Source organism: Gossypium raimondii, chromosome 8 (genome assembly GCF_025698545.1).
Source record: "Gossypium raimondii isolate GPD5lz chromosome 8, ASM2569854v1, whole genome shotgun sequence".
In the NCBI taxonomy this organism is placed as follows: Eukaryota; Viridiplantae; Streptophyta; class Magnoliopsida; order Malvales; family Malvaceae; genus Gossypium; species Gossypium raimondii.
In genome coordinates, this window is record NC_068572.1 from 7,044,002 (window position 1) to 7,071,114 (window position 27,113).

The following is a 27,113-nucleotide window of genomic DNA, read 5'->3' on the forward strand; positions in this document are numbered from 1 at the left end:
CAGATTCTTCGTTTCTTTCCTCCTGGATGTTTCCATTTGGAAATGCCAATATTCTTCTGCCATCCGTCCATAGTTTGTAGACTTCATCATGGAGAAGATAATAGGCTTGTGATAATAAATCTAATCCTGTTTGGACTTGATAGTCTTCAAATTTAGTATAACATTTATCAATTGTTTTTGACAAATGTTCTTTATCTTCATTTACAGCAGATAATTGGGGTGTTCCAATCATCTTTTTAATTATCCAAATTTGATACGGCTGATAAAATTTTTCTTGTTCAGCTATACCAATTAGACTACTAATTTTAATATGAAAATAGTAATAAAAATCATCATTGTTTATGATGTTTTGTAAGACAGACTTTACAATGGTGGAAAATCTTTTAAAAGATGAAAGAGAGATTTTGCACAACTATTTCTTTAGTAAAACCCCATTCAATATTAGTTATATCAAATGGTTCATGATCAAGTCGTATTTTAAAGTAGGAAATTCATTATCTAAATAATCAAGAAAACATATGCTTGTAGAAAATATTCGAAAAACTTTTTGAAATTGAATTTCTTTGTCGCAAATTTCTTTATTTATTTTGTGAATATTTCTCTGGTAATAATTTCTAGCTTTATTATAGATACATATTCTAAATAATTTATTCATAATAGAATTGTTTTTCCTTTATGAATAAAATATTGAATAATATCAAGAAGATTGTTTATCTCCTTTATATCCATGAATTCTAACCGAATTCATCCCATTCTCTATATAAAATAGATTTTAATAATAAATCCTCAGCTTCATTTTCTTTAGATGTTTTTTCAACTAAAAATAATGAAAATCTGGTAAGAGCTCTTCGGAAATTAGCTCTTTGATTTGAAATATGGGTTTTCCATATTTTGTTTATAAAATCATAAAATTCTGGTGATAAACCAGGGTTATAAAAATCTTTAATTTTTGAAAGATCTTTTAATTCTTGAATTTGTTGTTGATTTAACAAATTTTCAGCTCCCTTAATGACTTCAGCATAACTTGTTTGTGATATTGAATTCGGATTTTGGGACCATTGTAATTGACTCACCGTGTTTGGGGTCAATGAAAAAGTATTTCCCATTGGTTGATTTACCATAGGGTAATTTAAAATATTTGTTCCAAGTGGTTGGTTTACTATTGGATAAGACACATAATATCCTTGGTTAGGATAAAATGGTTTTTGTGCAGGTACAAATCCTTTTTTGGAGTTTGATTCTGCTTTCCCTTTGTTGGGCTTTTTATGAACGGTTGTCCATTCACCAACTATTAGAGGTTGTTTACCTCTATCTATAAGGACTGCTCAAAAAATCAGCAAGTAGATTTTCATCACTTTTAATATAAAAAACTTCAAAATTAAAAGTACATAAATCATTATACCACCTAATTCTTCTAGGAACAGTTTCTAAACTATTGTTAGTTAAAAACTGTTTGACTGCCTGATTATCAGTTCTTATAATGAACTTTTCAGGTGCTAAATAAATAAGGAAAGTTTTTATTCCTTTTTTAATTGCTAATAATTCTTTTTCATAAATAATATAATTGAGCTCATTAGGCTTAAATTTTCCTGAACTATATCCACATATTAGTTCTCCATTATTATTAGTTGTTTTAGCTTTTAGAATACATCCCCAATAATATTGTGATGCATCAAGATATCTAAAATTAGTTTATCACCTTTTTAGGTAAATAAACTTTTGGATTATAAGTTATTTCGCTTTTATATTTTTATAACTTCTTCATCTTGTTTAGTCCAACAAAACAAATATTCTTTTTAGTTTATCGTATAATGAACCTATTTTTTCAGCTAATTTTGAAAAAAGGTTCTTCCATAATTGACTATTCCTAAAAATTGTGAAAGATGTTTTTATCTTCTATTTTTCGGAAATTCTTTTATTTTACAATAATATGATCTTGAAGTTGAAGACCATGTCTGATAATTTTAGTCCTAAAAATTCAATTTATGTTTTCTCAAGCTCTATCTTTTAGGGCTTAAATTTATTCCATGTTTTAGGAATTCTTGAGAAATAATATTTAGATGTTTTCTATGCTCTTCAAGTGTTTTTGAAAAGACTAAGATATCATCTATATATACCACATAAATTTTTTTTATATTTATTAAAAATGGAATCCATCCATCTTTGAAAAACTTGTGGGGAATTACATAAACCAAATGGCATTACCTTCCATTGATAATGACCATTAGGGACACTAAAGGCTGTCAGAGGTTTTGATCCATCGGTTAGCATGATTTGCCAAAATCCCGATTTACAATCAAATTTGCTAAAGTATTTAGCATGTTTAGCCTGATTAATTAATACTTCTTTTCGTGGAATAAAATATCCATCAAAAATAGTATTCTGATTTAATCTCTTATAATTAGTGACCATCCTAGCTTTTCCTCTTTTAATTTCAGCATGGTTTCTTACCATAAAAGTTAATTTGGAATGAGGACTATTAGTTTTTCTATTAATCCTTTTCTAGAAGTTCATTTATTTGAACATCAAATTCATCTATATCTTGTTTAGTATAGATTATAGGTTTAACCCTAATGATTTTATTAGGATTAATTAATTTTATTTCACAAGTATCTTGGATTGTTTTTCCATAATTTTAATGGTTCTTCACTAAAATTATTTTCAAGAATTTTAAACAACCAATGATTTGTTTCTAGTTGTTTAATTTGTTCCTTTTAGTTGGTGTAAAGTTTTCATCACACACAAACTTATGGTTTTCAATAAGTGGTATTTCCATCGAGAAATTTTCTACGGACAAAATAACAAAATTTTATCAATAGAAAAGGTAAATGTTGGTATATAAAATTATTACCAAGTAATATGTCTCTATGCATTTCGGAAAACACAAAATCTTAGGTATTACAAATCTAACATTCTTTATGTAGATTGGTATATTTTGTAGCTTTATATTGGATTATGGTTTCGTTACCATCTATTCCAATTGCCCTTATAGGATTATTCATAGGTTCCCATTTTTCTATAGGGATTGCATTTTTTCTGCAACTACTGGTTGTAGCTCCAGTATCTAATAAAGCATGTAGAGAATATTTTTTATAATCTCTAAATTGAAAGTTAATTTCAATATAAGTATAATATTTTTTTGGTTGAAAATTTGAAAGAGTGATAATATCATTTTTCCCAATTTTCATTTGTTGAATAATAGTTTTTACTTTTTGAATTTTAGTATTTTCTAATAAAATATATTTTCGTAATTATTAGGATTTGTTTCCTTTTATAACTTATCTGTAAATCTTGTTTTTCAATACTTTTAATTCTTTTTCTAACTTCTTTTCTTTTGTTAGAAAATTTTTGGCTATATAATCTATTTTATTAACTAAAATATATTTTTTCTTTTTATGCCTATGATGAGTATTTGGTTTTACACCCAAACAATCAAGTGAAGTTTTATTAATACATTCTCTATTTTAGGATTTTCTCATTAATAGTTAAATTTTTTATATTACTGATCAACATACTGGTTGTATATTGAACTTTTCTTAAATCTTTAATCAAATAATTATCTGTTTGACTATCTGACTCTATTTTTCTTTTTCTATATGGATCTGGTGGTTCAGTATCCATAGGGTCTGGGATATCTATATCTTCGTCTACTTCCTCAAATGAAGTGGTTTCTTCATCAGAATTATAAGTTGAGACTTTTATATCTTCATCCTGATCTGTTGAAGTTTTTTCTTCATCAGATTGTTTCTTGTATAATTTTGTTTTTTCAGAATTACTTGAACTACTACTATCATCATATTTTAACATATAATGATAATTAAACATACTAAAAAGATCTTTATGTTTTTCATAAAGTTCTTCTATTAATTTTAAATATTCAACTCTTTCAAGTTGATCATTACTAGTTGTAAGTTTTTCTTTCCAATGTTCTATAAGTGTTTTATAGGATTGGAAATCATATTCTTTTTGTTTTTCAACTTTTTTACGTTTTTTATGTTTTTTTATAATTTTTTAACATAGATAACGACTCATCAGATGAAGTGTTTTCTTCATCAGATAAAACAAAAATATGATCTTGACCATTACCGTAATATAAAGGACCTAAATTTACATCTCTACGAAAACCAGACAGAACCCTTTCTTTTCGGATTTCATTTCACTAAACCTAGGGTCTTTTTAGTCTTTTGCATTGATAAAGTCAAAGGTAAAGATTGTAGATTCACTTGCCGTGTTCTGATTTGATTTGCTGGAAAACCAATGTCTTTCTTCACTGCAGGTATCACTCGTGTTATCCTTAATAATTAGTCTTAACTGCTTCATACATCTCTGAGTCATACTCAAAATTTAAATTTAATCTCTAAATTTTGAAACTTTCTAATCAAATCCTTAAAATATCAATATAATTAGTTTTAGCATTAAGGATGCGTTTGGTTCGCCGAATGTAACATGATATCCTATAATTTTACATTTTAAAATAAGATTATATTATTTCAATTTTCAACATTTCGATCATCTAGTAATATAGAGTGTAATATTAATACCACTCATTCCTTAAGTTATATTAGATTATAGGTGTTATTTTTTAATTTGGATCAATTTATCATTTATCATTTAGTTTTATCATTTTAATCAATTTCATCTTTTAAAAAAATTTAAATCCAATTAAAACAAGGATATTTGTTTTCTCAATAGCAAAACAATAGATGTCATACTTAAAAGTTATAATTATTATATTCACTCTAAATTTTTTAGTATATTAACTATGATTTATAAAATTATTTCAACATCATATATTTACTTATTAATATATAAATTATAATAAAAATCAAATTTTATCATAGTTTTATGAAAGTCGAGGCTAAAAACATTAAAAGAATTAAACTTGCTAAAATAAATAAATTTTATAACAAGAATAATTTAGTAAAACATGTTTCTACATAATCTTATATTTTAACCAAATGAATTAAATAGGGCAATGTAAGTAACATACCCGACATTCATCTTACATCCCTTGAACCAAATATCATTGTCAGCTCAAATTTGACAAGGAGAATATTTAAAACATGTGGATCATATTATATATACATATTCATCTTAGTTTGATTGTCATCGACATTGTTCTCAATGTAGGAGGACGTAAGTTCAAGTGCGTTGAAGCGTATTATCTTCTTATTTATGTATTTTAAATATGTTTAATGTTACATCCAAATTGATGTTTAACATTTAAATTGATGGATAGAATTGGAAAACAAGTTGATGGATACAATTTTGATATTTTGAAATTTCAATTTGAATGAAATTCAGGACTATTTTAAAATGTGGAAGAAAGTTTATAGGCGTTTGGTGGAATTAATCCTATAATCATCTGCACTCTCACAATTCCATCCTTTGTCCGAGTTATAGACATTCGTTACTCGAACAGAACATAAAAGAACGACCACAGCAGCGGCAGCACAAAACCAAAATAAAAAGAGACCATTCATAAAATTACCACTTTACCACTCTCCTCCAGCAATCAGTCAAAAGAGAAAACAAAATTCAGAAAATCGCCCCCCCTCAAAAAAAAAAAAAAAAAAAGGAAACCTCACTACATAGTGTTTTTTTCCCTATTTCTGAATTCCCGAAATTAGATCAAAACCCTAATCCTTCAAATTCTTACCATATTAATCCAAATCATATCTCTCTTTGAACTTCTTCCGTATCAATTCACATATGTGCCGATAATTGCTATCGGTCTTTGTTTATTTCTCGCGGCATCGATATATAATTTGATAGGTATTTTGGGAGGATAACGTACCGTAAAATTTGCTTGTAATCTAATGGCGTGTATAAAAGGGGTGAACAGATCGGCGCAAGTGGCAATGGCGCCGGACGCTCCCTACATGGCAGCGGGGACAATGGCTGGGGCGGTGGATATGTCCTTTAGCTCATCCGCGAATCTCGAGATATTCAAGTTTGATTTCCAGAGTGGTGATCGCGAGCTTCCTTTGGTAGGCGAGTGCCCCAGCTCTGAGCGATTTAACCGCCTCGCTTGGGGCAAGAACGGATCTGGTTCCGATGAATTTTCACTCGGGCTCATTGCTGGTGGCCTCGTTGATGGCAATATCGATCTTTGGAACCCCTCAAACCTGATACGGTACTTTTTTTTTTATTATCTTTCTATAAAATGTACATATCGGTTGATTTAATCTAGTTTACTTTAAATTTCGGTTAATTAGACATGTAGTGAAAGAATTGGGCACTAGAATAAGTCAATTGGCTATATTGCAGGTTTTAAGTGTATGATGTTTGTTTGGATGGGAAAATTTTGACTGCTTTCCATCTACTTGGGATTGTACTGAGCTCTTATCAAATTTATATTCACGCGTTTATTTATATGGATTTCCAATAATTGTTTTTGTCTTGTGTTAATTTGGTATTTTTTATTATTTACAGCTAGTGGTTATTCAAGTTTTTGGGCTTGTTTACTTCGAGGCTAGCTTTTTCATGATTTGATATTGTAATAATGTGCTCATGATTTGCGAGTTCTAGATTACTTCTTATAACTGGATTTGATGAATGGTTGGTTGAAAGTGAATTCTGACTGATGTACTTTCGAAACTTAATTCCCTCATGAACTGTTAATGGCTTGCTTTATTGTGCCATGTGGAATAAGTTGGATAAAATGTCTGGTAATTTGTTGTGCCTGATCTTGGCATTGTCTTTAGTAGGCTACATCCAAGTTTTGCTTTACTTTTCATGAGCACTGAATGTTCTGTGTTGGTTTGACTGGATCATTTATAAAAGAATTTGGTTATTGAGCAGAAACTCTTCTTCTTGTTGGCATTGGGTTGCTGGTTAATCTGGATCTAGTTGTATTTTATTAGAGACTAAGAACTAGAAGGAAAAGAATATCATCTTTTTTGGAGAAAATTTATGATTAAAATGATTCTTATCTGAGACCCTGTGTTATAGAATATTTAATTCTTTTATCTATTCATTTATGATCTTTGTTTTTCTAGGTGATTGGAATTGATTACTTTTGCATTTTCCTATGTTTTTTTTTTTTTTGCCAATTATTAGTATTTATTGATCTGTATTTCCTTTAGCAATCTCATTTTGTTTTGGGATTTTTATTTTGACATTAGCACTGTCTTATTTGGTTTGAAACAACATGATAATTTGGTTTAAACATAACAATTTCCGCAGCTCTATGTCAAGTGAACAAGCTATTGTTGGACGTCTTTCTAGACACAAAGGACCTGTGAGTTTCCTTATTCCTTTTTTTTTGTGTGTGTCTATTTGTGTAATAAAACCTCTAGCTTTTTGACATATATGATATTTGTCATCTAGCATTTGAAGATGTCATGGTATATTTCTTCTTTTCTTTTCCTCATACTTTTAGGTTCGTGGTCTCGAGTTCAATGCCATTGCTCCAAACTTACTAGCATCTGGGGCTGAGGACGGTGAAATCTGCATCTGGGATTTGTCAGCACCTGCACAACCGTCTCATTTTCCGCCTCTTAAGGTCTGTGGCAATCATTAGTAACTTGTTGAATTGTAAACCTCCTTCATCTATCTGCTCACTGTGGCAAAGTATTGCATGGCCATTGTCTTTTGATTCTGAGCCATGTATAGAATCAGGATTAACACATTTCACACCCTTGTTGTTCCACTAATTGCCATATCTTCCACTGCAGCAAACATTGCTTGTTTCTTTTCACGTTTCAAATCCCCCGTTTTTCAAATTAAAAAAAAAAAAAAAACTGACAACCTGTGGACTATAGAGGCATCTGACATAGTTTTTTTGTGGCCTTCATGCAGGGTAGTGGTTCTGCTGCTCAAGGTGAAATCTCATATCTGTCCTGGAATAGTAAGGTCCAACATATACTAGCCTCAACTTCTCATAATGGGACAACTGGTGAGGAAATTAATGGATTCTGGACTTAGTGTCTTGTCATTTAAGTTTAGCAGGGTAGCTAATGTGTATGTTTATAATTTTCCAGTTGTTTGGGACTTGAAGAAGCAAAAGCCAGTGATAAGGTAAAATTCATCTTTTCTATCAATTGAAAAACTTCTGGTTGTTTCCACATGTTATTTCCATCATGACCCTGCACATCGTTTGACCTAATCTTTTTTGGTTTTCTAATGGCAGTTTTGCAGATTCAGTTAGAAGGCGGTGTTCTGTTTTGCAGTGGCATCCTGATGTTGCCACCCAACTTGTTGTTGCCTCAGATGAAGATGGTTCACCCATATTAAGGGTAATAATCCTGTTCATGTTGCTTAAAATGTGGATTACCATTTGTTTGGAAATTGTTAATTTCTGGTATTTTTGCAAGCAGCTTTGGGATATGCGGAACATAATGTCACCGGTGAAGGAGTTTGTAGGGCACACAAAAGGTAATAATGCTTGAGAAGTTGATGCAACTCGGGGTTTTTTTTTTTTTTTTAACTTGCTGATATTTTACCTTTACTTTGGGGGTGTTTGTTTCTGTACTTAATAAGAGAATTATATGCTCTTTCAGTTTAACCTGGCAGGCTGGCACTACTCCGTATAATATGTGAATATGATATGTATATAGTTAGCTACCTAAAGTCAAGAGTGGAAGTAGTTTTTTGAGATTGGTTTGGTGCCCTCAGTCAGAACTGTGCCAGTGATCCCAGATGGAGCTGGGACTTTGACCATTTTATGGTTTAGGTCATTTGCTGTTAATTTTCATGGCAGTTATTCATGTCCCCATTCATGTAGAAGTTTGATGCATTATTTTGTAGGTCTTTTATTGTTGTAAGGTAAATAAGATTTGTGTTATTTTAAGTTCATAATAATATTTGAATGTATGTGCTATTGCAGGTGTAATTGCAATGGCATGGTGTCCCTCTGACAGCTCTTATTTGCTCACATGTGCCAAAGATAATCGAACTATTTGTTGGGATACAGTGACTGGAGAGGTCGGGGAATGACTTAATTACTAATATGCTTCCTCACTTCTTCTGGATTTGTATCTTCCTTATTATCAAAAGATTACATTCTGAATTGGGTTATTTCTGTTTTGGGGCTTAGATTGTCTGTGAATTGCCTGCCGGTACCAACTGGAACTTTGATGTGCACTGGTATACAAAGATTCCTGGAGTAATATCAGCGTCTTCCTTTGATGGCAAGATTGGCATTTACAATATTGAGGTGTGACCTTGTCCAAGTTACCTTTCCTATCATAATTAGGTTTTTGTTAAACAAAAATTTCTTAGGAGTTGGACTTGTGTGACTAAACAAATGCAATCTGCCTATCGCTAGCAACAGATTTGTTTATGATGGCTTTTAATGCGTGTAGATGGGACATGTTTCTTTGGTAGTTAATCTGGAAAGTATTTAAAGCTTACTATTCTTGCCAGTTTATTTGTCTGATTTGCCAACAATTTTTGCCTCTCAGAATTCTTTTCTTGTACTCTACATTAGCACTTCTTGCATTTAACTTTTTACCATTGTTATGCAGGGTTGCAGCCGATACGGTGTTGGGGAGGGCGATTTTGGTGCAGGTAATGCTTCAAATAGAACCATGCATTTTGAGTGCTGTAGTTTGTTTGGTGTACTTCAATTTGCTTCTGCAGAACCACCCATTTTTTCCCCTTTTGTCATATAATTTGACCTTTCTACTATTTAGCTTTTGGTGGTCTAGGAGAAACATGATTGATGACTGCCAATAGAGGCAGATGTGGGCTACCCCTGCTTAATTAGTTTTTACTCTTTACTCTATTGTTTATGAGATTATATATGCTTTACATTCTCTTTCTGACCAACTTTAATTTCATTTTATGCAGTGTCTTTGAGAGCACCAAAATGGTATAAACGTCCTGTTGGGGTATCTTTTGGATTTGGAGGAAAAGTTGTCTCATTTCGCCCTCAGATTCATGGTGTAGGTACTTCTCCGTCATCAGAGGTAAATATATCAGTGAGGTTTGTTTATGTTTTTACCTACCAGAATATGAATAACATTCTTCCTTCTTTTTGGGATCTTATGGTCCTGTATGCTATTTTCAGGTTTTTGTGCACAACTTAGTTGCTGAAGAAAGTCTGGTCAGTCGTTCATCTGAATTTGAATCTGCGATCCAAAATGGGGAGAGGTCTTCTCTAAGGGTTCTATGTGAAAAGAAATCTCAAGAGTCTGAGTATGTCATCTGAACTAAGATTCTAAGAAATTCTAATTATTTCTTTCTTGTCTTTTGTCAAACAATTTCTTTACTCCTTCCAATTAATGGCTTTTATGGTTCACGGGAATTTTGTGCAGATCTCAGCATGATAGAGAAACGTGGGGATTCTTAAAGGTGATGTTTGAAGATGACGGGACAGCTAGGACAAAGTTGCTCATGCATCTTGGTTTTAGCCCACCTGCAGAAGAAAAAGATACTGTACAAAATGACCTCTCTCAGAGTGTGACTGATATTACCCTTGAGGAAAAAGTGAGCTATGAGAAAGAAGCTACCCCCTTTGCTGCTGATAATGGGGAGGATTTCTTCAACAATCTTCCAAGTCCCAAGGCTGATACACCAGTTGCAACTTCTGAAAATAATTTTCATGTTGAGAGCGCAGTTCCTAGCACGGATCTAACACCTCAAGAATCTGATGGGCTGGAGGAAAGTGCAGATCCATCATTTGATGATGCTGTTCTACGTGCTTTGGTGGTGGGTGACTATAAGGGAGCAGTTGCACAATGCATTGCAGCCAATAAGATGGCTGATGCATTAGTTATTGCTCATGTTGGTGGTACTTCCTTATGGGAGAGCACATGTGATCAGTATCTTAAGATGAGCCATTCACCACACCTGAAGGTTGTCTCTGCAATGGTGAACAATGATCTCATGAGTCTTGTCAATAGAAGGCCTTTGAAACTATGGAAAGAAACACTTGCACTCCTCTGTACAGTAAGTTCATATTTTGGAAGTAATTTAGATTTATAGTGGTGTGGTAACAATTTATTTATGGGACTTATATATCATATTTGATGAGCAGTTTGCCCAAAGAGAGGAATGGACAGTACTCTGTGATATGCTTGCTTCCAAACTAATGGCTTCTGGTAATACTCTGGCAGCAACTCTCTGTTATATATGCGCAGGAAATATTGATAAAACAGTAGAGATTTGGTCAAGGTGCCTGACAACCGAACATGACGGGAAATCTTATGTTGATCTTCTCCAGGTAAGTTGGCAATTCATAGAAACACATTTCAAGAATAAGTTGTCCGGCTGAAACCCCACAATAGATTTTTGTCTTCTAGGATTTGATGGAAAAGACCATTGTCCTCGCTTTGGCAACTGGCCAGAAGCAATATAGTGCATCTCTCTGCAAGCTTGTTGAGAAATATGCTGAAATATTGGCTAGTCAAGGGCTTCTAATTACAGCCATGGAGTACTTGAAGCTTTTGGGGTCTGATGAGCTGTCACCTGAACTTGTTATCTTAAAAGATCGTATTGCACTTTCAACAGAACCTGGTATGTGTTTCAGGAGATGGCTTATGCTTGCTGCTGTGGTTCTAATGCTATTACGTATGGATTTTTGATGTAGTGCTAATTATTAATTGTGCCAATAACACTGATTGAATTTGGTAGAAATTGTTTTTGAGCTCTTGTAATTAGGAGTTCTAAACCTGTGATGCACTGAGAACTTCTTTCTCTGGTGTCTCAGTTTTTTTGGTTTATTTTAAAGTTGTTTTTCTCACACACACTATTTATGAGGATTAAAATGAAATTAGCTTTACTGAAGTGTTAGCTATGTTTTTTGCTTGGCAATATGTGCTTGTTGAGGATAAATCTGTCTTTTTTCTATTGCAGAGAAAGAAACTACATCTACGGCTTTCGAAAACTCTCATCTAGCAAGTGGATCAGTCTTTGAACCTATGCAACAAATATATCCGGTGCTTTTCCTTTAGCTTTTATCTTAGGAGTGTCTTTACTGGACGGTCCTTGATTATTGTGATGTTGTGAATGACTTTTTTTGTGCCTTTTGTTACCTTTTGTTATTGGTTAGGAGTCTACTACATCACAAATTCAGCCAAGTGTTCCTAGTAGTGCTTACGATGAAAATTATCAGCGTTCTTTCTCCCAATATGGAGGATATGTACCTCCTCCCTCGTATCGACCTCAACCACCAGCACCTGCAAATACTTTTGTGCCAACCCAGTCTCCTCATGTTTCCCAGGTATGCTGTATTGGGTATCCTTTTGTGCATAGCAGTCTACTTTGTAGACTCTTAAGTGATGGCTATTTTGTAATAATATTTTCTTCTTATTTTACTGTTAATCTGTCATGCTATCTTAATGCATAGAGACAATTTGGTCCAAATGAAATCTTAATTACAGCAATAGGCCAGGTTATAACTAGCATGGCTTTGCTGTTAAGTGGGAATCTTTAAGTTTGCAATTGATCTGAGGTAACTTGGCATTGGCAGTTTTTCAATGTGCAAACAACCCTCCATTGCTGCTCTCCATAAAATTGATTGTCACTTGTTTTATCTTAAACCCGGAAAAAACTCTACAACTCTTTCTAATTTTTATTGTCTTTTGGTTTCTTATATGCATTTTATTTTCATTTTTCAGTTTGTTTCTGGACTAAATATTTTTGTCCTTCCAGGGAAATTTCGCTCCTTCACCTGGCACCACTCAGCCTGTTGTTAGACCCTTTGTTCCTTCAAACCCTCCTGGTCTAAGAAATGCAGATCAATATCAGCAGCCAGCTGCCTTGGGTTCTCAATTATATCCTGTCTGTATAGCTACATCTAATTCATGTTCAATGCCATAGTTATTCTTCTGTGATCGGTATACTAAATGATTTTTGCATGCCTTTCAGGGTGCTGCTAACCCTACTTATCCTGTTCCCCAAGGAACTGGTTCTCCTGCACCCGTCCCATTGCAAATGGGATCAGTTCCTGGCCCCAAAGTGCCCCATTTTGTAGCTCCTACCCCAACACCTAGAGGATTTATGCCAGTGACCGACACACCTGTTGTTCAAAGACCTGGCATGAGTCCTGTGCAATCTACTAGCCTTACGCAGTCAGCATCAATACAACTAGCTGCAGCACCTGCTGCACCCCCACCAACTGTGCAGACTGCTGACACTTCAAATGTACCTGGTAATTACTAGTTTCTTGATTTCAAATAATGTTAATGTCATACCTGTTTATTGGATTTTGGAGTTTCACTCATTGCATGCTCTGTCCGCCTAACTTCTGAGATTATTCCAGAATGAGGGTTTACTGTCTGAAAGTTTATTAAGGTTTATCTTTTCATCATCACCCTTTATGAGAACATTTACAAAACAAAACAAATTGTTTCTAAATGGATAATTGTGAAAATTTTTTATTATTCTTTGTGCTAGTTAGTTATCCTTCAAGTTTGCATAATCCACATAAATGAGGTTGAAGGTATGCTACACGGCATCAGAACTTCCTAAATAAAGATCAATCAAATGTATGCTTGTTTCCAAAATAATCTCTGTTCATGCAGTTCTGTGAACTAATAGGTGGAGAAATATAAATGTTTTAGGCATATTACTGTTGGTAATAACTTTACCTTGTTTGGTTTCCAGCCCACCAGAAACCTGTAATCACAACTTTAACTAGACTTTTCAATGAGACCTCTCAAGCACTGGGAGGACCACGTGCGAACCCAGCCAAGAAGCGTGAAATAGAAGACAATTCAAAGAAAATAGGTGCCTTATTTGCCAAACTCAACAGTGGAGACATTTCAAAAAATGCTTCTGATAAGCTTATTCAGCTCTGCCAGGCGTTGGACAATAATGATTTTGGGACAGCTCTACATATCCAGGTATTGTGGGAAAAGAACGTTGGTTTATGCTTTCAGGATTGTTAGGAGTGGCAACTGAAAGTGGTTTCTGGTTTCAATGTATTTACCTCTGTTTCTGGAACAGGTTCTTCTTACTACCAATGAGTGGGACGAATGCAACTTTTGGCTTGCAACTCTGAAACGGATGATTAAGACAAGGCAGAATGTAAGATAAGTGATAAAGATGGCAAAAACTGTCCGAGGATGTGTTCATTTTTGCTTGTGTACATTTGGGGCAATGATAAAAGCCCTTGGATGTAGACAAAGAATAGCTTCTCTTGATTGCTGCTGCAGAATATATAGATTGGTTCTTTTGATCCCATTGCATAAACGCCCCTCCTGGATTTGGTAGATATTGACTTTTGCCTTTACACATTAATACTCCTTTTGAAAGCAAAGCAGTTACTGGAAATAGTTTTCAGGACACTATGTTTGACTGTTTTTTTCATCGAGTAGAGTTGACTCTTTTAGTTCAGCTATCACTTCTCTTTTTTCCTTCTTTTTTGTTGGCTGAAATTCCTTTTAGGGGACCAATTGGGAATGATTTGCTGCTAGTTACATTGTTCTGTTTCTGCATGGCCATGTCATTATTTGTAGAACCTAATCATTAATTAATTAACATGCAAACTGAAAGTTGTTTCATCAATGGGCAACCTGAGATTCAATCCTTTCGGTAGCATCTGTGGGGTTAGTTTAGCCTCCTAATTAAGGCATCATTTATGTATGGAATGCAAATTTCACATTCCAACCCTTTGTAAATCGTTTGGATTATGCCGGCAACCATAGAAAGTTCTGGAATAGTTAGTCTTAAATCATAACCACTATTTCTTGACTTGTAATATTGTATTATCGGCTGGACGCCTCCTTTGCAAAATGTTTCTCTTCTCATTTGTGGCAAATATGATTTCTTAACTACGAAATTTTGGATCTATTTTTTTAAAAATTTTGTTTTCAATATGGTTAATTAGTACTGTAGAGTGTAGACGGCTTTTTGTCTAGGTGTGAAAACGTTACAAGCCAATAAAGCAGAGTGTCATGAACGGATGATGGCAAACTTAAGAAAACAAATGTGGTGATGATGGAATAGTTGTTGTGATTGTTCATAAAAAGTTGCATAGAGAAGATAAATTTAAAAATTATACATAATTTTAATTTAATGTTCAATTTGATACACAAAACTTTGATTGTGGTTTATATATATATATATGAAAGTTTAATTTTAATTCAATTATACACATTTAAAGGAATAAATACATCAATTTATTTTTATATCGGATAAATATAATTGTGTATGTAATATATAAACATAAAATAATGTTATATCAATAATTGTGTTAATAATGTGAGAACTGGGTCAAATAAAAAAAATTCATATATAAAATTGTACAGAATCAAAATTTATGTATAAATTTACATATTAGACCAATGTTCATATATAAGTTTGAGATTTATTTCAATTTAGAACGTGTTTAAGTTTGCCAAAAGATTAGAAGTCTTAAATGAAACGTTCAATTCTTTATTCGTAGGAGGTAGAAAAAAGAAAAGAAAATGAGCATGGTAAAGTAGTGGATGGTGGGATTGTGAGATTAGTGAAGGTGTTTACAAAAGTTACACTCACAAATTTTCTCCAAGGAATAGTGTCAATTATGTATAGAAATACAAGTGTACTTTCCATTTAAATAGGAGGGGAAGTGATCGTATATGAGGAGAAGATTAAGGAATATATACTTTAAACATTCCAAAAATGAAACAGCTTAGGAGTCTCTAAAACCTTTGCATAGTTTCCAGTCCTTTCAACAACTCCATTTTTTAAGTAATGATTGCGTGCTAGGAAGCATTTCATGTTATGGAATGGTTCATCAATCGTATTTCCTAAAACTACTATTAATAAAAAGTGATAGGAATTAAAAACAAAGTGTATTTGTAAGTATTATATGTGTTTGTTGAGAAAATTTTGACATCACGAGTTAATTAGACACCAATTCAATTGAGAAATAATTAAAAGAATTTATTTAAAAATAATAAATATTATTATGATGGTATTTTTAATGCAATAAAAGATAAACATCATCAAAACCTCAAATTTACTATTTCAATTACCCTTTATAAATATACATATTTATAATTTTGAACATGATTCTAAATCCAAGCTTTACATTTTCTTATAACTTAACAAAAGTCAGACCAAACAAACACCCAACCTTGAGGTTAAAACTTATTATTATTTATGATTGAATACGTAAAATAAATTATTAGATTTTTAGAAAAAAAATGTATAAATACAATTACAATCTTGTATAAAATAATAATAGAAACACAAATATTACTTTGAATATTACAAGTGATAAAAGATATGGTTTAAGACTTTTTCACAATAACTTTTCAACAACGCCCCAATTTCAGCGTACTCTTCAAACGCTCTAACATCCAACTTTGACCGCGTGAACTGTGGAATGAACAGCCAAACGCCCGTGCCCAACACGAACCCAACTGTCAACGGTCCCGTTACTATCCCCGGCAACCCACACTTCCCACTTAATGCCTTCTTCAAACCAATCTCAAGTGTTAAACAAATTCCATGGAAAATAAAAAACCAGCTCACTTCCCCTGTGGGACTCACGCGCCTCAGATAGTAAAACACTAGCTCGTGCATCACACCCGATACTACAAACGTTGACAAAACCGACGGTACCGGAGCCCACTTTCTGCCAATCACAACTGACGAAAATCTTAGGGTAGGTTCGTATACGGTAGGGCGCATGATACTAGCCACCATGAGGTTCCACCTTTTGCCCCAAAAGTCTTGGAGTGAAGTTGAAAGGAAGGGTTCATTGAATTGTGGCTCCAGCTCCACCCCATAAAAGGATCGAACCATGGCTGCCCCTATAGCCAAGAAGATTTCAAGGAAGAAGTATATGTGCAAAGCGTAGAGGAGCTTGATAATATTGGGATGTATGTATTCAATGAAGTTATAGGACCATAGTATAATGGCCAAAAGCAAACCCTTAATAACATAGTTGACAGTACCTTCCTTGGATTTTCCTTGTGATTTTGATGATGGGTTTTCCTTAATTGGATCTTGTTGAATCTTGATAGGTAGGCAAGCCAGAGCCATAAAAAGTGGGAGAGAAATACGTGTGTTTAAAGGACCCTTGTCGAAAGCAAATAATAAGAGCTTGAAGTTACCAAGCCAAGCAATGAAAAAGGCTGTAAGACCCCCTAAATGGGGCGAGTATAGATTGAGAGGGAGGTAGAGAAATAGGCAGACAATGGGGAGTAGGAAAATGAGTCTTTTGGGACCTTTTGGAACCATCTTACCCATGGCATGGCAATAACATAGAGATGTGAAAACTGCTAACCATACCTTGATGAAGCTGTTCATCTCCTCTCCCAACATATTTCTTCTCTATGTATTGCTCTAATGCACTTGTATTGGGAAATATGGAGTGAAATATGTGAAGTTGAATTGCTAGATGTTTCAAGTATACCAGAGTTCGATTATTTATTTTTATTGGTTAGATCTGATGTCTCGGCGTAAAACATGTTATACACATGAGGCTGGGTTAGGTAAGTAGAAATTTCTCCTTGGAAAAAAAGGAATTTTATTTGTCATGCTCCACATTGATTAGGATGGAAAACATAAAGAATCATTTTTTATGCATGATGCAGCCGGTTGACTTGAATATATATATATTTTTAGATAAAAATTAAGAACATGCCATATCCATGACGCACACCACCACAAGACTCAACATCTGTCGACTTCATATATATTTGGCTTAATATTTATTTTAATATCTGAAATATTGAGTGAAATAGATATATTATATCGACTCAACATCACAACCATCTCTAATATGAAAGGTAGGGTTTGTTTTGTCTTAGAAAAGACAAAGTCATAAGTGTCAATACTATCTTTATTATATAATACCATGTTGTTCATATTGTTGTACTCATATTACACGATCCCATCAACGGTACTTGGCAAGATCATCTCATCTCGTTGGACCTCGCCAAACCACCTCTGGAGCTCACCAACAACTTTCGTCAATTAAAGCTAGCGATCCTGCTACCTTGTCAAACCACTTATAAGCTATGACCAAAAATTAAGACTAGATCTCACCAACCAAGATCATGGAACGTCTACCTCGCAAGTCCACAGTAAAGCGAGCTCATGTCGAGGGATCATACTTGACAGAGATAGTTTGCTTGATCAAGATACTTACTATACTCTTCTTTTCTCTATCTTGACTAATACTTTCTCTTTTCTCCTCTCTATCACCATACTCGACCACTTATAGCTCTCCGTCATTATTTTCAAAATCGGATCAACTAGCCAGATCGAGAATCAATCAGGGTATCAATCCGGAAAAAGGGGTTTGGATTGGTTGACTTGCGAAACAATTGAATCGAGCTAAAAAATCAGTTGAACCATTTTAATCTTTTTTATGATTTTTTTAATAATTTATTTAATTGAACCAAACAAAACAATCGAAGAAATTAGATTGAGAATTGGTGGTTTGACTATTTGACCACCAGTTCGATTATGATTTTTTAATAAGCTATTTAATTGAACCAAACAAACTGGTTGAAATGATTAAACAATTGGACTAAGAATCGATGGTCTAACTAGGTTGATGACCACTCCAGTTATGAAAACCTTGCTCTCCGCCCATGAAAGGTGTAAAAATAAAACGCCAGTAATGACAATATATTGTAAAGAAAAAAAATAAAAATAAAGAACACACAAATTTTTACGTGGAAACCCTTTCGTGAAAAAAATCACGGGCAGAGGAGAAGAAAATTCAAAATTCACTATGTCGAATTCGAATAATTACAAGAGGAGTTTCAATTACATCTATTTATAGGTTGAAAAAACCTAATTCTAATAAAAGTCAAATATATTATGTTAATGAATGCTAAATATATTATACTCATAAATACTAAATCTTCTAAAAAGAAGATATATTTTGTTTAACTTGACTTGTAAACAATCTCTTAGAATTTGGGTCACACAACTCTAACAAAAGATGAATCATCCTTAAATCTCTAAATCCAAACCTTATATCTCTAAACCCAAACCTTATATCAATAGTTGGTGCAATAAGTATGGACTAACTCAAAATCTCTAGAATCAGTCGAACTGGAACTTCCCAATGAAAGCCCTCCCAAATGTTGTGATCACTCGTGTCGATTCACAATGAATCTAGATCTAAAGTAGGATAGTTTCTTTTCCTCTTTCTTTATTTGGCAGCACCATAAGTGTTGTGTAGTCACACTAAATGAGGTATGAGTATATGTATATTGTGTGAGCTGCACATATTGGCCAGCTCTATGTATATATATTTACGAACTATGTGTACATATACCCCTAACTTAATACAACTCTTAAATTACATATACCCCTAACTTAATACAACTCTTAAATGCACAAACATGTTTGCATGAGCATGAGCTCCCTAGCTCTAATATATATCAACCAGAGTATTTTCGGTAGTTGTTTGGCAAGCCCTAGTATATGTGATCTCCTTATGTGAGTCTTGAGCATAGAAACAATAGTATGCAAGCTAAATGATTGCTCCATATAGTATTGTCTCCACCATGGGAACTATATATATGTGCATATAAAATAAAACCCACGTCATAGTGGAATTAGCAACATTCTTCGCTAATAGGAGTTCACAGTGAGTGGTCGAACGTTATTTAACCTTTTTAGACATATGTGGATGAAATGTATAACTTATATATTGTAAATAATTACTGATATATTCCAAAAGTTTGGTAAGAGTAAATATTGTGCAATTTACCTCACCTTTTATAGGCTCAAGAATTCTTAAAAGACTCTTAAAAGACCTCACATTTTATAGGCTCAACGCTTCTTAAAGCCTTCGACCACCTAGGTTGCAAACTTCTCAGAAGACTTGGCCTTCCATAGACATAAGCTTTTCAAAGCGTTTGATCACCAATGTTACATATGTTCTAGGCAATTGGCCTCTTACCGACTCTTTAATTTCTTAAGGATCATAACTATTAAATCTAGAAAACTACAAATCTTGAAATTTTTTGAATATGCAAAACTTAATACCTTAAAATAGCAAATACCATGGTCAGAAGAAAAATTAGGATCTGTCATTAAAAAGAAAAGTTACAAAAAATAGCAAAAGCATAAACACAAAAAAAGGTGAAATATTGGGCCGCATTAGTCTTGCTTGCATCAAGGTTGGCAGCAGACTCACATTACATCTCCTAGGCCCCATCAACTTGTAGAAACTCCATACAAGCCTCGGGATTAGGGACCTGAGAGTGGATGGTACTGAAATGATAAAGTACTTTTTTTGTACGATTCGAAGCAGTTGCACATCCCAAACTCCACCTTCTCGCAAATCAAATGGTCCATATGCCACATGTATAGTGAGATGGGCACTCTCAACGACCGGTGGTTCACCTTATCCACCTCGTCACTTAATTTTTTATACAATTTAGCCACTCGTTTGAAGTCCTCAATCTTCTTATTTTTATTTTTCACATCCCTTACATAAATCTTCCTTAGTTTGTCCAACCGCTTCTCATACCTCGCAACTTGGGTGGACAACTCCTCCTTTCCTGTCTCTAAGATATTGCTAGCATTGGTCATGAGCTCCTATTGAGAGCCTACCTTGCTCTACTCAGCCTTCAATTGTTCAACCCCGCCTATCCACTCAGAAGATTAGGCAACGACCTTGTTACCAAACTCTTGGAAGAACATTTTGTTTGCCATCTACCGTAATTTGATATGTCAAATTTGGCTCTCCAAAAAACTCTAATAACTTATTCTCAAGCAATTTAGGTGTCATTTCTATATTTTTGTTGATTTTTACTTTTTACTATTAATAAACGTTTTTGCTTAGTTTTACTCCTTTTGAGATTCAAATTGGAAAAATGGTGTACTAAAGAACCTAACAAAATCTTTGAGTAGCAAAGGTAGGTATCGCGACATTAATGCTATAAAAGTCGCGACATCAAGTCCCTTTGCTTCTAGGAGGTAAAACTGTAACGAGAAATCAACCTAGAACCGACTGTCGAGTGACTCACGACATTGAGGGTATGATATTGCTACACTAAGCCTCCAAGGTCGTGAGATCCCTAAAGGTATTGATGTGAAGAAATTGTGGCCAACACCAATGATGTCGCAACATCGACCAGTGGATGCCGTGACATAGTGTACCACTGTCAAGGATGTCGCGACACCAAAGCTTTGAAGTTGCGACACTGAAGCTTGACAGAGTGAAAAACTGTGGGGCAATTTTGTGTCTAAAAAAGCTTTAAGTCACTTTTCATAATTGTCTATGTTAAGTTAATTGACTTAGAGAACGGTCAATCCAACTTTGCACCACAGCCAGCACCAGGCATTGCTGTTTGTTTTGTCTAATAAAAGACAGTCATAAGTCGTAAATAGTGTCACACACTTGTATGTCTGTACTAACTCTACTACACAACCAATGTAGTTCATATCATCATGCATTCTCCTAAGAACCGACTATTCTCAATGGCACATCCATACCAAATTTAACAATCCATGTCAACTTAGAAAGGAACCTCACGACTTTACCTACACAAAGTACCTTACAAGTTTACAAGTTTAAGATGATACAAATATTTGTTTCATAACATCAACTTCATTACACAACTTATGCGAGATTCATGGCTCCAACAAGAAAAAAGAAATAAAAAGACAATGATACTAACAAGTTTTACTTCAAATCAAGATAGTCACTACCAGTCCGATGGGCGCACCATTTTTCTATTGGAACCAATATGTATCAGTACCAGTCTATTTCGATGTACTGTTTCAAATTTACCGATTTTTTAAAAATATTTAATATGTAAAATATTAAATATATTAAATGAATTTGATTAAATAATTTCAAATATAAAAATATTAATTAATTATATAAAATACTCATCAATAAACTTCACAAACTAAATTTTATCACTTAACAAATCTAAAGTAAATAAGGAAAAAACATCTCACACATTAAACAACAAATCATTCCATAACATTATTTAAAAACTCTGCACTAAGATCATCTCATACTAGATATATAAAATGAAAATTTAACAAAAACATACATAAAATGTTGTGTTTGTGAAGCATTTAGAAGTTGTTTTTTTTTTAGTTTGTTTATTATATAAATTCTTTACTTTTTATTATTCATTAATTTTCTACTTAAAATTTTAAAGTTGCTCATTTACCTTGATTAAAGTTTAAATTTTAAAATTGATTAATAAAAAATATTAAAGTTGGTTAAATAATAATAATTTATCTATTTTTAAACATTATTCATGCACCGTCCAATGTGCAATGTCCCAGCCGGTGCAACCTAAATTGGTTGGAACAAGCTGGTGCAACCGGTACATACCGAAATTTAAACCAGTACAAAAAAGAGAAATAATTGTTCCGATTTGTTACTCCGACCGGTGCAACCGGAACCAGTCCAGAATGGACTATAGTGCTTCAAAAACATGCTTTTTGTATCAAATAATGTTACGTTAACTACACAGAGTCAAGGTAAAGTAAGAAAAACAAGAAATGGGACTACTCAAATCATCATCAATAATGATTTAAGGCTTTCCCTTTGGCCACTTATTACAAATGGTTGTAGCATTTATAACAATTAGTATTACATATTCAATGATTTTCTATCTTTTGATGAACACCTCTTCGTACAACATCTTGAAGACAATGAAAATTATCAAGAATTGGAGGTATTATGAATTAGGAAGTACTCATTTGCCATTCAATTTCTAAGTGACTGCAATCCAACATACCTTTAACCTTATTCAAAGCTGTTTGCCTGTGTTGTAATAACGTTAGGGAGCAATCATCAGCTTCCTTATTCTTCTTTTTGCGCGGCAGTTTTCTTGAGACCATTTTCCATTTGAATTCAAACTCACAAGCTAAAATAAAATAAGGAAACGTCAACAGGTGTGCTTAGCTATGTTAAGATCATATTCATAGCAGAAATTTTGTATTTAATCTAATTGAACAAATCAATCATGTTAGCAAATTTCATGGTAATAAATACATGAATGTAGAAGAAAGTGAAAATACCTTCACTTTGGTCATTGAAACCCCGAACTATACAGGCGCAGACCCATGGCCTTCCAGCACGAGATGCTTTTGCGCCACCGCTAAGTTCGCCATTATGTTGCTTCAAACTGCAATTATCAAAGCTCAATATTTTTAATATTTTTAGTTATTTTGAATCATTTTCTTATGTAAAGAGAAAAAAAGAAAAGAAAGAAGAAGAAGCCAAATTCACAAAGCAGACATTTAAAGCAATTTCTACAAATTTATCAATTACTGCTCAAAAACAAGCAATCTAACCCAAAACAAATGACACAAATAAGGATTTCAGTTTCAAACAGAAGATATATGAAAGAGGATGGTACCGGCGAGAGAAATTGTTGGTGACACCAACGTAGGTTTTAATGGGGGGATTGGTGGAAAGAATTAGGTAAACGCACCAGGCTTTTAGTTCTGATTTTGATTTTGCAACGGCACTCGATTCTGACGGCAACGATGGTTTTACGATATTGGGTTTAGGGTTTGGGATTGGAATTGGAATTGGAATTGGGTGTTTCACAGATCGGAATGTTGATGTGAGCAGCCTCATCTCAACCTCAACTCATCATCCGATCCCAAGAGTAGTTGGATTTTGGGATTTTAATTCAACGGTAAAGTTTTTCCCTTCTGGAATTCATTTTGAATTAAGGGCTGTGATTTTTCTGGCAAACCCATTATTGAAGTTACAATCAAACTCCAGGTTCAGTTAGTTTCAACATAGGCCCATAAGGATAAAATGGATTCCATTTTTAATTGTTTGGGCCGTATACAGTTTATTATGAATTAACCATAGCCTGCCTAATTCAAGAAGGATTTGAACCCATAACCTCAAGGTTTTGAGCCTTGCAAGCTACCAAATTGCTCTAATCCGCAATGAAAAAAAAAAAACCAAACTAATGGACAAACAAAGATTGAATGCGCCCCTCTTCGATATATGTACAAATAGAATAGCCTATGTATACGGAATGGTAAAGGGGCCCATCTATGTTCATTGATCATAGAAATAAATAGAAAAAGGAAGGAATATTTTAATCCTTACCAACTTGATCTGCAACAAACATGCGTGAACCATTTCACAAAGTATGTGTCCAGATAGTCCAAAGTCTCAATAATTAGCTCTCGATCTTCCAGTCAAAAAGTAACGTTGATGAAAACGTGTTGGTGCACTATTTCGGGTTGAGGATTGTAACTTTTCATGAATTTTTCATTTCTCACTTAATTACGGAACTTTTCTTATTTCTTTTTTTGAGGACTAACGAACCAAATGAAATTTTTGTTCCAATTTTTGCCTTTTCTCCCTATGAATCAAACTTTTCTTTGCCATAATGGTTCAGTTCCTATAATTATCAATGATACAAGTCAAATCCTAGATGTAGAAATAGACGTGGGCATACCCCCTCCTCCATCGAAAGAGATGATATTATCGCAAATACAACACATAACATAAGGAATTAACCAAATTTGCCCGATGTAGAGGCAACCAAAAAAAGCCACATAAGTAAGTATATAACCTACAGAAAAGTGAGCTAATCCAATTAATCTTGCCTGCACAATAGAAAGAGCCACTGGTTTATGATTCATATTAGCAAACTTTTAGTAAATTTGGGGTTCAATTTGAAATTTAACCGTCGATTGAATATTAACTTAATTGATTTTGACATTGTTATCAATACAGGAAGGCATATATTTAAGTGCACTGAAACGCATTTATGCTCAGGTTTCAACAGTTATAATGACAATTTATGAGGTGTTGAAATAATATTAAAGAACATTAAATATCTTTCTCCAGGGACACCTAAGTTTGATGGGCTGATTTAATATATAATGTATTCTAATTAATTAAGGAAAAGTATTTGTTAAGGTTTATGGTTTTCATGATATGATATTAAGAGATCAATCATTCTGAAAATCATCTCATCCCATCATTAGAATCTACCTATCTTTACCCATGCCATAATCAAATCATATAGAATTAGAAAGCCATCATATATCAATCATGAAACTTCATATGCATATCTTCATTGATTTTTCGGAAATATTAAACAATTCTTATAATATCAATGAAGTCCTAACAATATCGATAAAAGTTAAGATTACGTAATACACATTTTTATAAAAGTAAATTATTGTCACTACAAACGAAATTATGGGTTTTCAGAGTGAATATCTACTGCTGCTAAGTCAAAAAGCTGGGATTCGTAATTATACTATAATTGTAAATTCCTTTAAAAAAAGGTTAGTGCTGTACTATATTCTTTCTTAGCATTACCTGTCTTGTTTGCTTCTCTTCCCTTGTATTTATTTATTATTTTGGTCTTCCTTCACTAACCCTGAGACTGCTTTTGTTTTGTCCTGGTTGATGAGTTCCAAAGGCTCTCAAACAAAAGAGAAAGAAAAAACCCATGCATGACTTGAAACAGTATACTTCTTTCAACTTCAACTGTGGTTATATTAATGCAATATTATGATTTTATTGAATTCATTGAATCTACTAAGCTAAAAGGGATGGAGCTCACTGTTATATTTCATCATTTCATTGCTTTTCTAAGCTGATAATTCATCAATTTTAAATCTCATTCATTATGCAATCTAGTGCAAAAGAAACCTTACCTGAAAAGGTTATGCTGTGATATGATCGTATCAATCAATCAAAAAAAATTGTAGATATTTTTCCACCTCCTAATCACATCACCTCCAATCTGTCAATAATTCGAAAACATAAGTCATTAATGGTAGTTGGTAAGTAATTCATTATGGTGTAATTATGGAGTAAGTTTTTTCTTTATGGATCAGTTATATTTCTAATTGCATTATGGTGCATGCATGAAAACTATCAAAAGGCAAGCCAGCGATCAAATCTCTCGACAACTGTTATTAAAGAAGATTAGACTCCAACACGATATATACAAAGATAAGCAACACCAAAACTAGTTTCGGGCATTATGAGACTTTGGTAGTGTCAAATTAGTTTACTAGAATTTGTCGTCAAAGATGTCCGATAGCAACTAATCAAGGTGACCAATCTTTGGTAATAGATATTGTTTCTGTGTAATTAAGGAAGATGGTGTCTTTCAATTTTTTTGTTTTCTTGTGATAGTTTAATTGCAGTCCGTAACCTTGTCATGCTTATGAATTAACTACTACGAAGTATCCTTTATTAAAATATATATATATATATATATATATAGTTGCTATTTAATTAATTAGTTTGCAGTTCCCAGGAAGCAGTTCACAGTTTTGTAAAATCAATGCGACTTACTCTATTTGTTATATCACCAATGAAAACTCAAAAGAAAGACTGAAATATGTATTGATGACATAATAGTTATGTAGGTTTGAAGGAGTAAGAAATTTATGGCCGAATTTAAAATGGTCTGAAACAAACTGCGATTGAATACTCATTTTGTATACGTGTGTGTGTTCAAAGGGCTACTATGGCTAGGTTTAAGTTCCTAGTATATTAATATATGTATTTTTTAAGAGACACATGATCATAGCGGGCTATTATGGGTTTGAATGAGTAAGAAACTTATGGCCGAATTAAAAGAGAACGGGTCATTAGGGCTAGGTTTAAGTGTTATATGTATTTAGTTAATCATGCATGCATGATACATTCTTGACCTTATCCACACATTTGGCCGTCTTGAGTATGAGAGGGACACTTTCCTAACTATGGGAAACTATTACCTCTATTTCTATGTACATTATGTTTCTCTCCTTCTTGTTTCTTTTCGGTTCTTTTATCTACGCATGATACGTTTAGAAACCAACCATAAAGATCTTCCAAAAACTGCAATTTAGAACATTATTTTGTTTTGTCATTAAAGGAATGAGTCTCATTTTGAAACGGGAGGAATGGTTATGAACTCGGTCATATAGATATTAAATAAAAAAATAAAATAAGAGGAGTACCCTTTCACAAAAAATTAAGAAATTAATCTCTCCATTTTACTATGTCAAATTTTGATATTCCTACCAAAACAGAATAAATTAATCTAATGGGGTAACACAATTTAATCTTTATTGATATGGAAATCAGTCGTTCAAGTTCATGTATGTCTACCAATAATTAGATAGACTTCACAATTTTCGTAAAGTGTTAATAAATTGAAATAGATGAATTAATTTCTTAATTTTTATAAAATAGAATGACGAAATTCAAAATTATACCAAAGAAAGCCAAGCCATTTTTCTTT

The 27,113-nt window shown here is 33.3% G+C and overlaps 3 protein-coding genes across 4 annotated transcripts; 1 reads left to right on the forward strand and 2 right to left on the reverse strand.

Moving 5' to 3' along the window:
• Window positions 1–5,438: 5,438 nt before the first annotated feature.
• Window positions 5,439–14,286, forward strand: LOC105790592 (protein transport protein SEC31 homolog B). The gene is made up of 21 exons (XM_012618286.2): window positions 5,439–6,136; window positions 7,189–7,243; window positions 7,385–7,507; window positions 7,804–7,900; window positions 7,986–8,022; window positions 8,135–8,240; window positions 8,322–8,379; window positions 8,831–8,928; window positions 9,041–9,160; window positions 9,471–9,513; window positions 9,796–9,914; window positions 10,016–10,143; window positions 10,263–10,896; window positions 10,985–11,170; window positions 11,250–11,463; window positions 11,803–11,885; window positions 11,999–12,169; window positions 12,601–12,729; window positions 12,817–13,099; window positions 13,555–13,793; window positions 13,897–14,286. The coding sequence occupies exons 1-21, from the start codon at window positions 5,820–5,822 to the stop codon at window positions 13,984–13,986; spliced, it is 3,330 nt and encodes a 1,109-aa protein (XP_012473740.1). The 5' UTR covers window positions 5,439–5,819; the 3' UTR covers window positions 13,987–14,286.
• A 1,799-nt stretch (window positions 14,287–16,085) lies between these two features.
• LOC105793542 (acyl-CoA--sterol O-acyltransferase 1) lies at window positions 16,086–17,327 on the reverse strand. The gene has a single exon (XM_012622439.2). It carries the CDS (start codon window positions 17,206–17,208, stop codon window positions 16,147–16,149), a length of 1,062 nt encoding a protein of 353 aa, XP_012477893.1. The 5' UTR covers window positions 17,209–17,327; the 3' UTR covers window positions 16,086–16,146.
• Window positions 17,328–22,304: 4,977 nt separating this feature from the next.
• Window positions 22,305–23,556, reverse strand: LOC105790593 (structure-specific endonuclease subunit slx1). Of its 2 annotated transcripts, none has more exons than XM_012618288.2 (3): window positions 23,319–23,556; window positions 22,903–23,009; window positions 22,305–22,748 (listed from the first exon to the last, which is right to left on the reverse strand). In XM_012618288.2, exons 1-3 carry the CDS (start codon window positions 23,465–23,467, stop codon window positions 22,567–22,569), a joined length of 438 nt encoding a protein of 145 aa, XP_012473742.1. In that variant the 5' UTR covers window positions 23,468–23,556; the 3' UTR covers window positions 22,305–22,566. The 2 variants fall into 2 exon arrangements, with proteins under 2 accessions (XP_012473742.1, XP_012473741.1); XM_012618287.2 differs by having other exon boundaries at window positions 23,244–23,550.
• Between the last annotated feature and the right edge of the window lie 3,557 nt (window positions 23,557–27,113).

Coding starts and splice junctions, on each gene's coding strand:
- LOC105790593 (XM_012618287.2), bottom strand. CDS start 23,467: ATGAGGCTGCTCACATCAACATTCCGATCTGTGAAACACCCAATTCCA. Junction 23,010..23,243: donor ACCAACAATTTCTCTCGCCG/GTACCATCCTCT, acceptor TGATAATTGCAG/TTTGAAGCAACATAATGGCG. Junction 22,749..22,902: donor TTTCAATGACCAAAGTGAAG/GTATTTTCACTT, acceptor ATTTTATTTTAG/CTTGTGAGTTTGAATTCAAA.
- LOC105793542 (XM_012622439.2), bottom strand. CDS start 17,208: ATGTTGGGAGAGGAGATGAACAGCTTCATCAAGGTATGGTTAGCAGTT.
- LOC105790592 (XM_012618286.2), top strand. CDS start 5,820: ATGGCGTGTATAAAAGGGGTGAACAGATCGGCGCAAGTGGCAATGGCG. Junction 7,901..7,985: donor TTCTCATAATGGGACAACTG/GTGAGGAAATTA, acceptor ATAATTTTCCAG/TTGTTTGGGACTTGAAGAAG. Junction 8,380..8,830: donor GTTTGTAGGGCACACAAAAG/GTAATAATGCTT, acceptor GTGCTATTGCAG/GTGTAATTGCAATGGCATGG.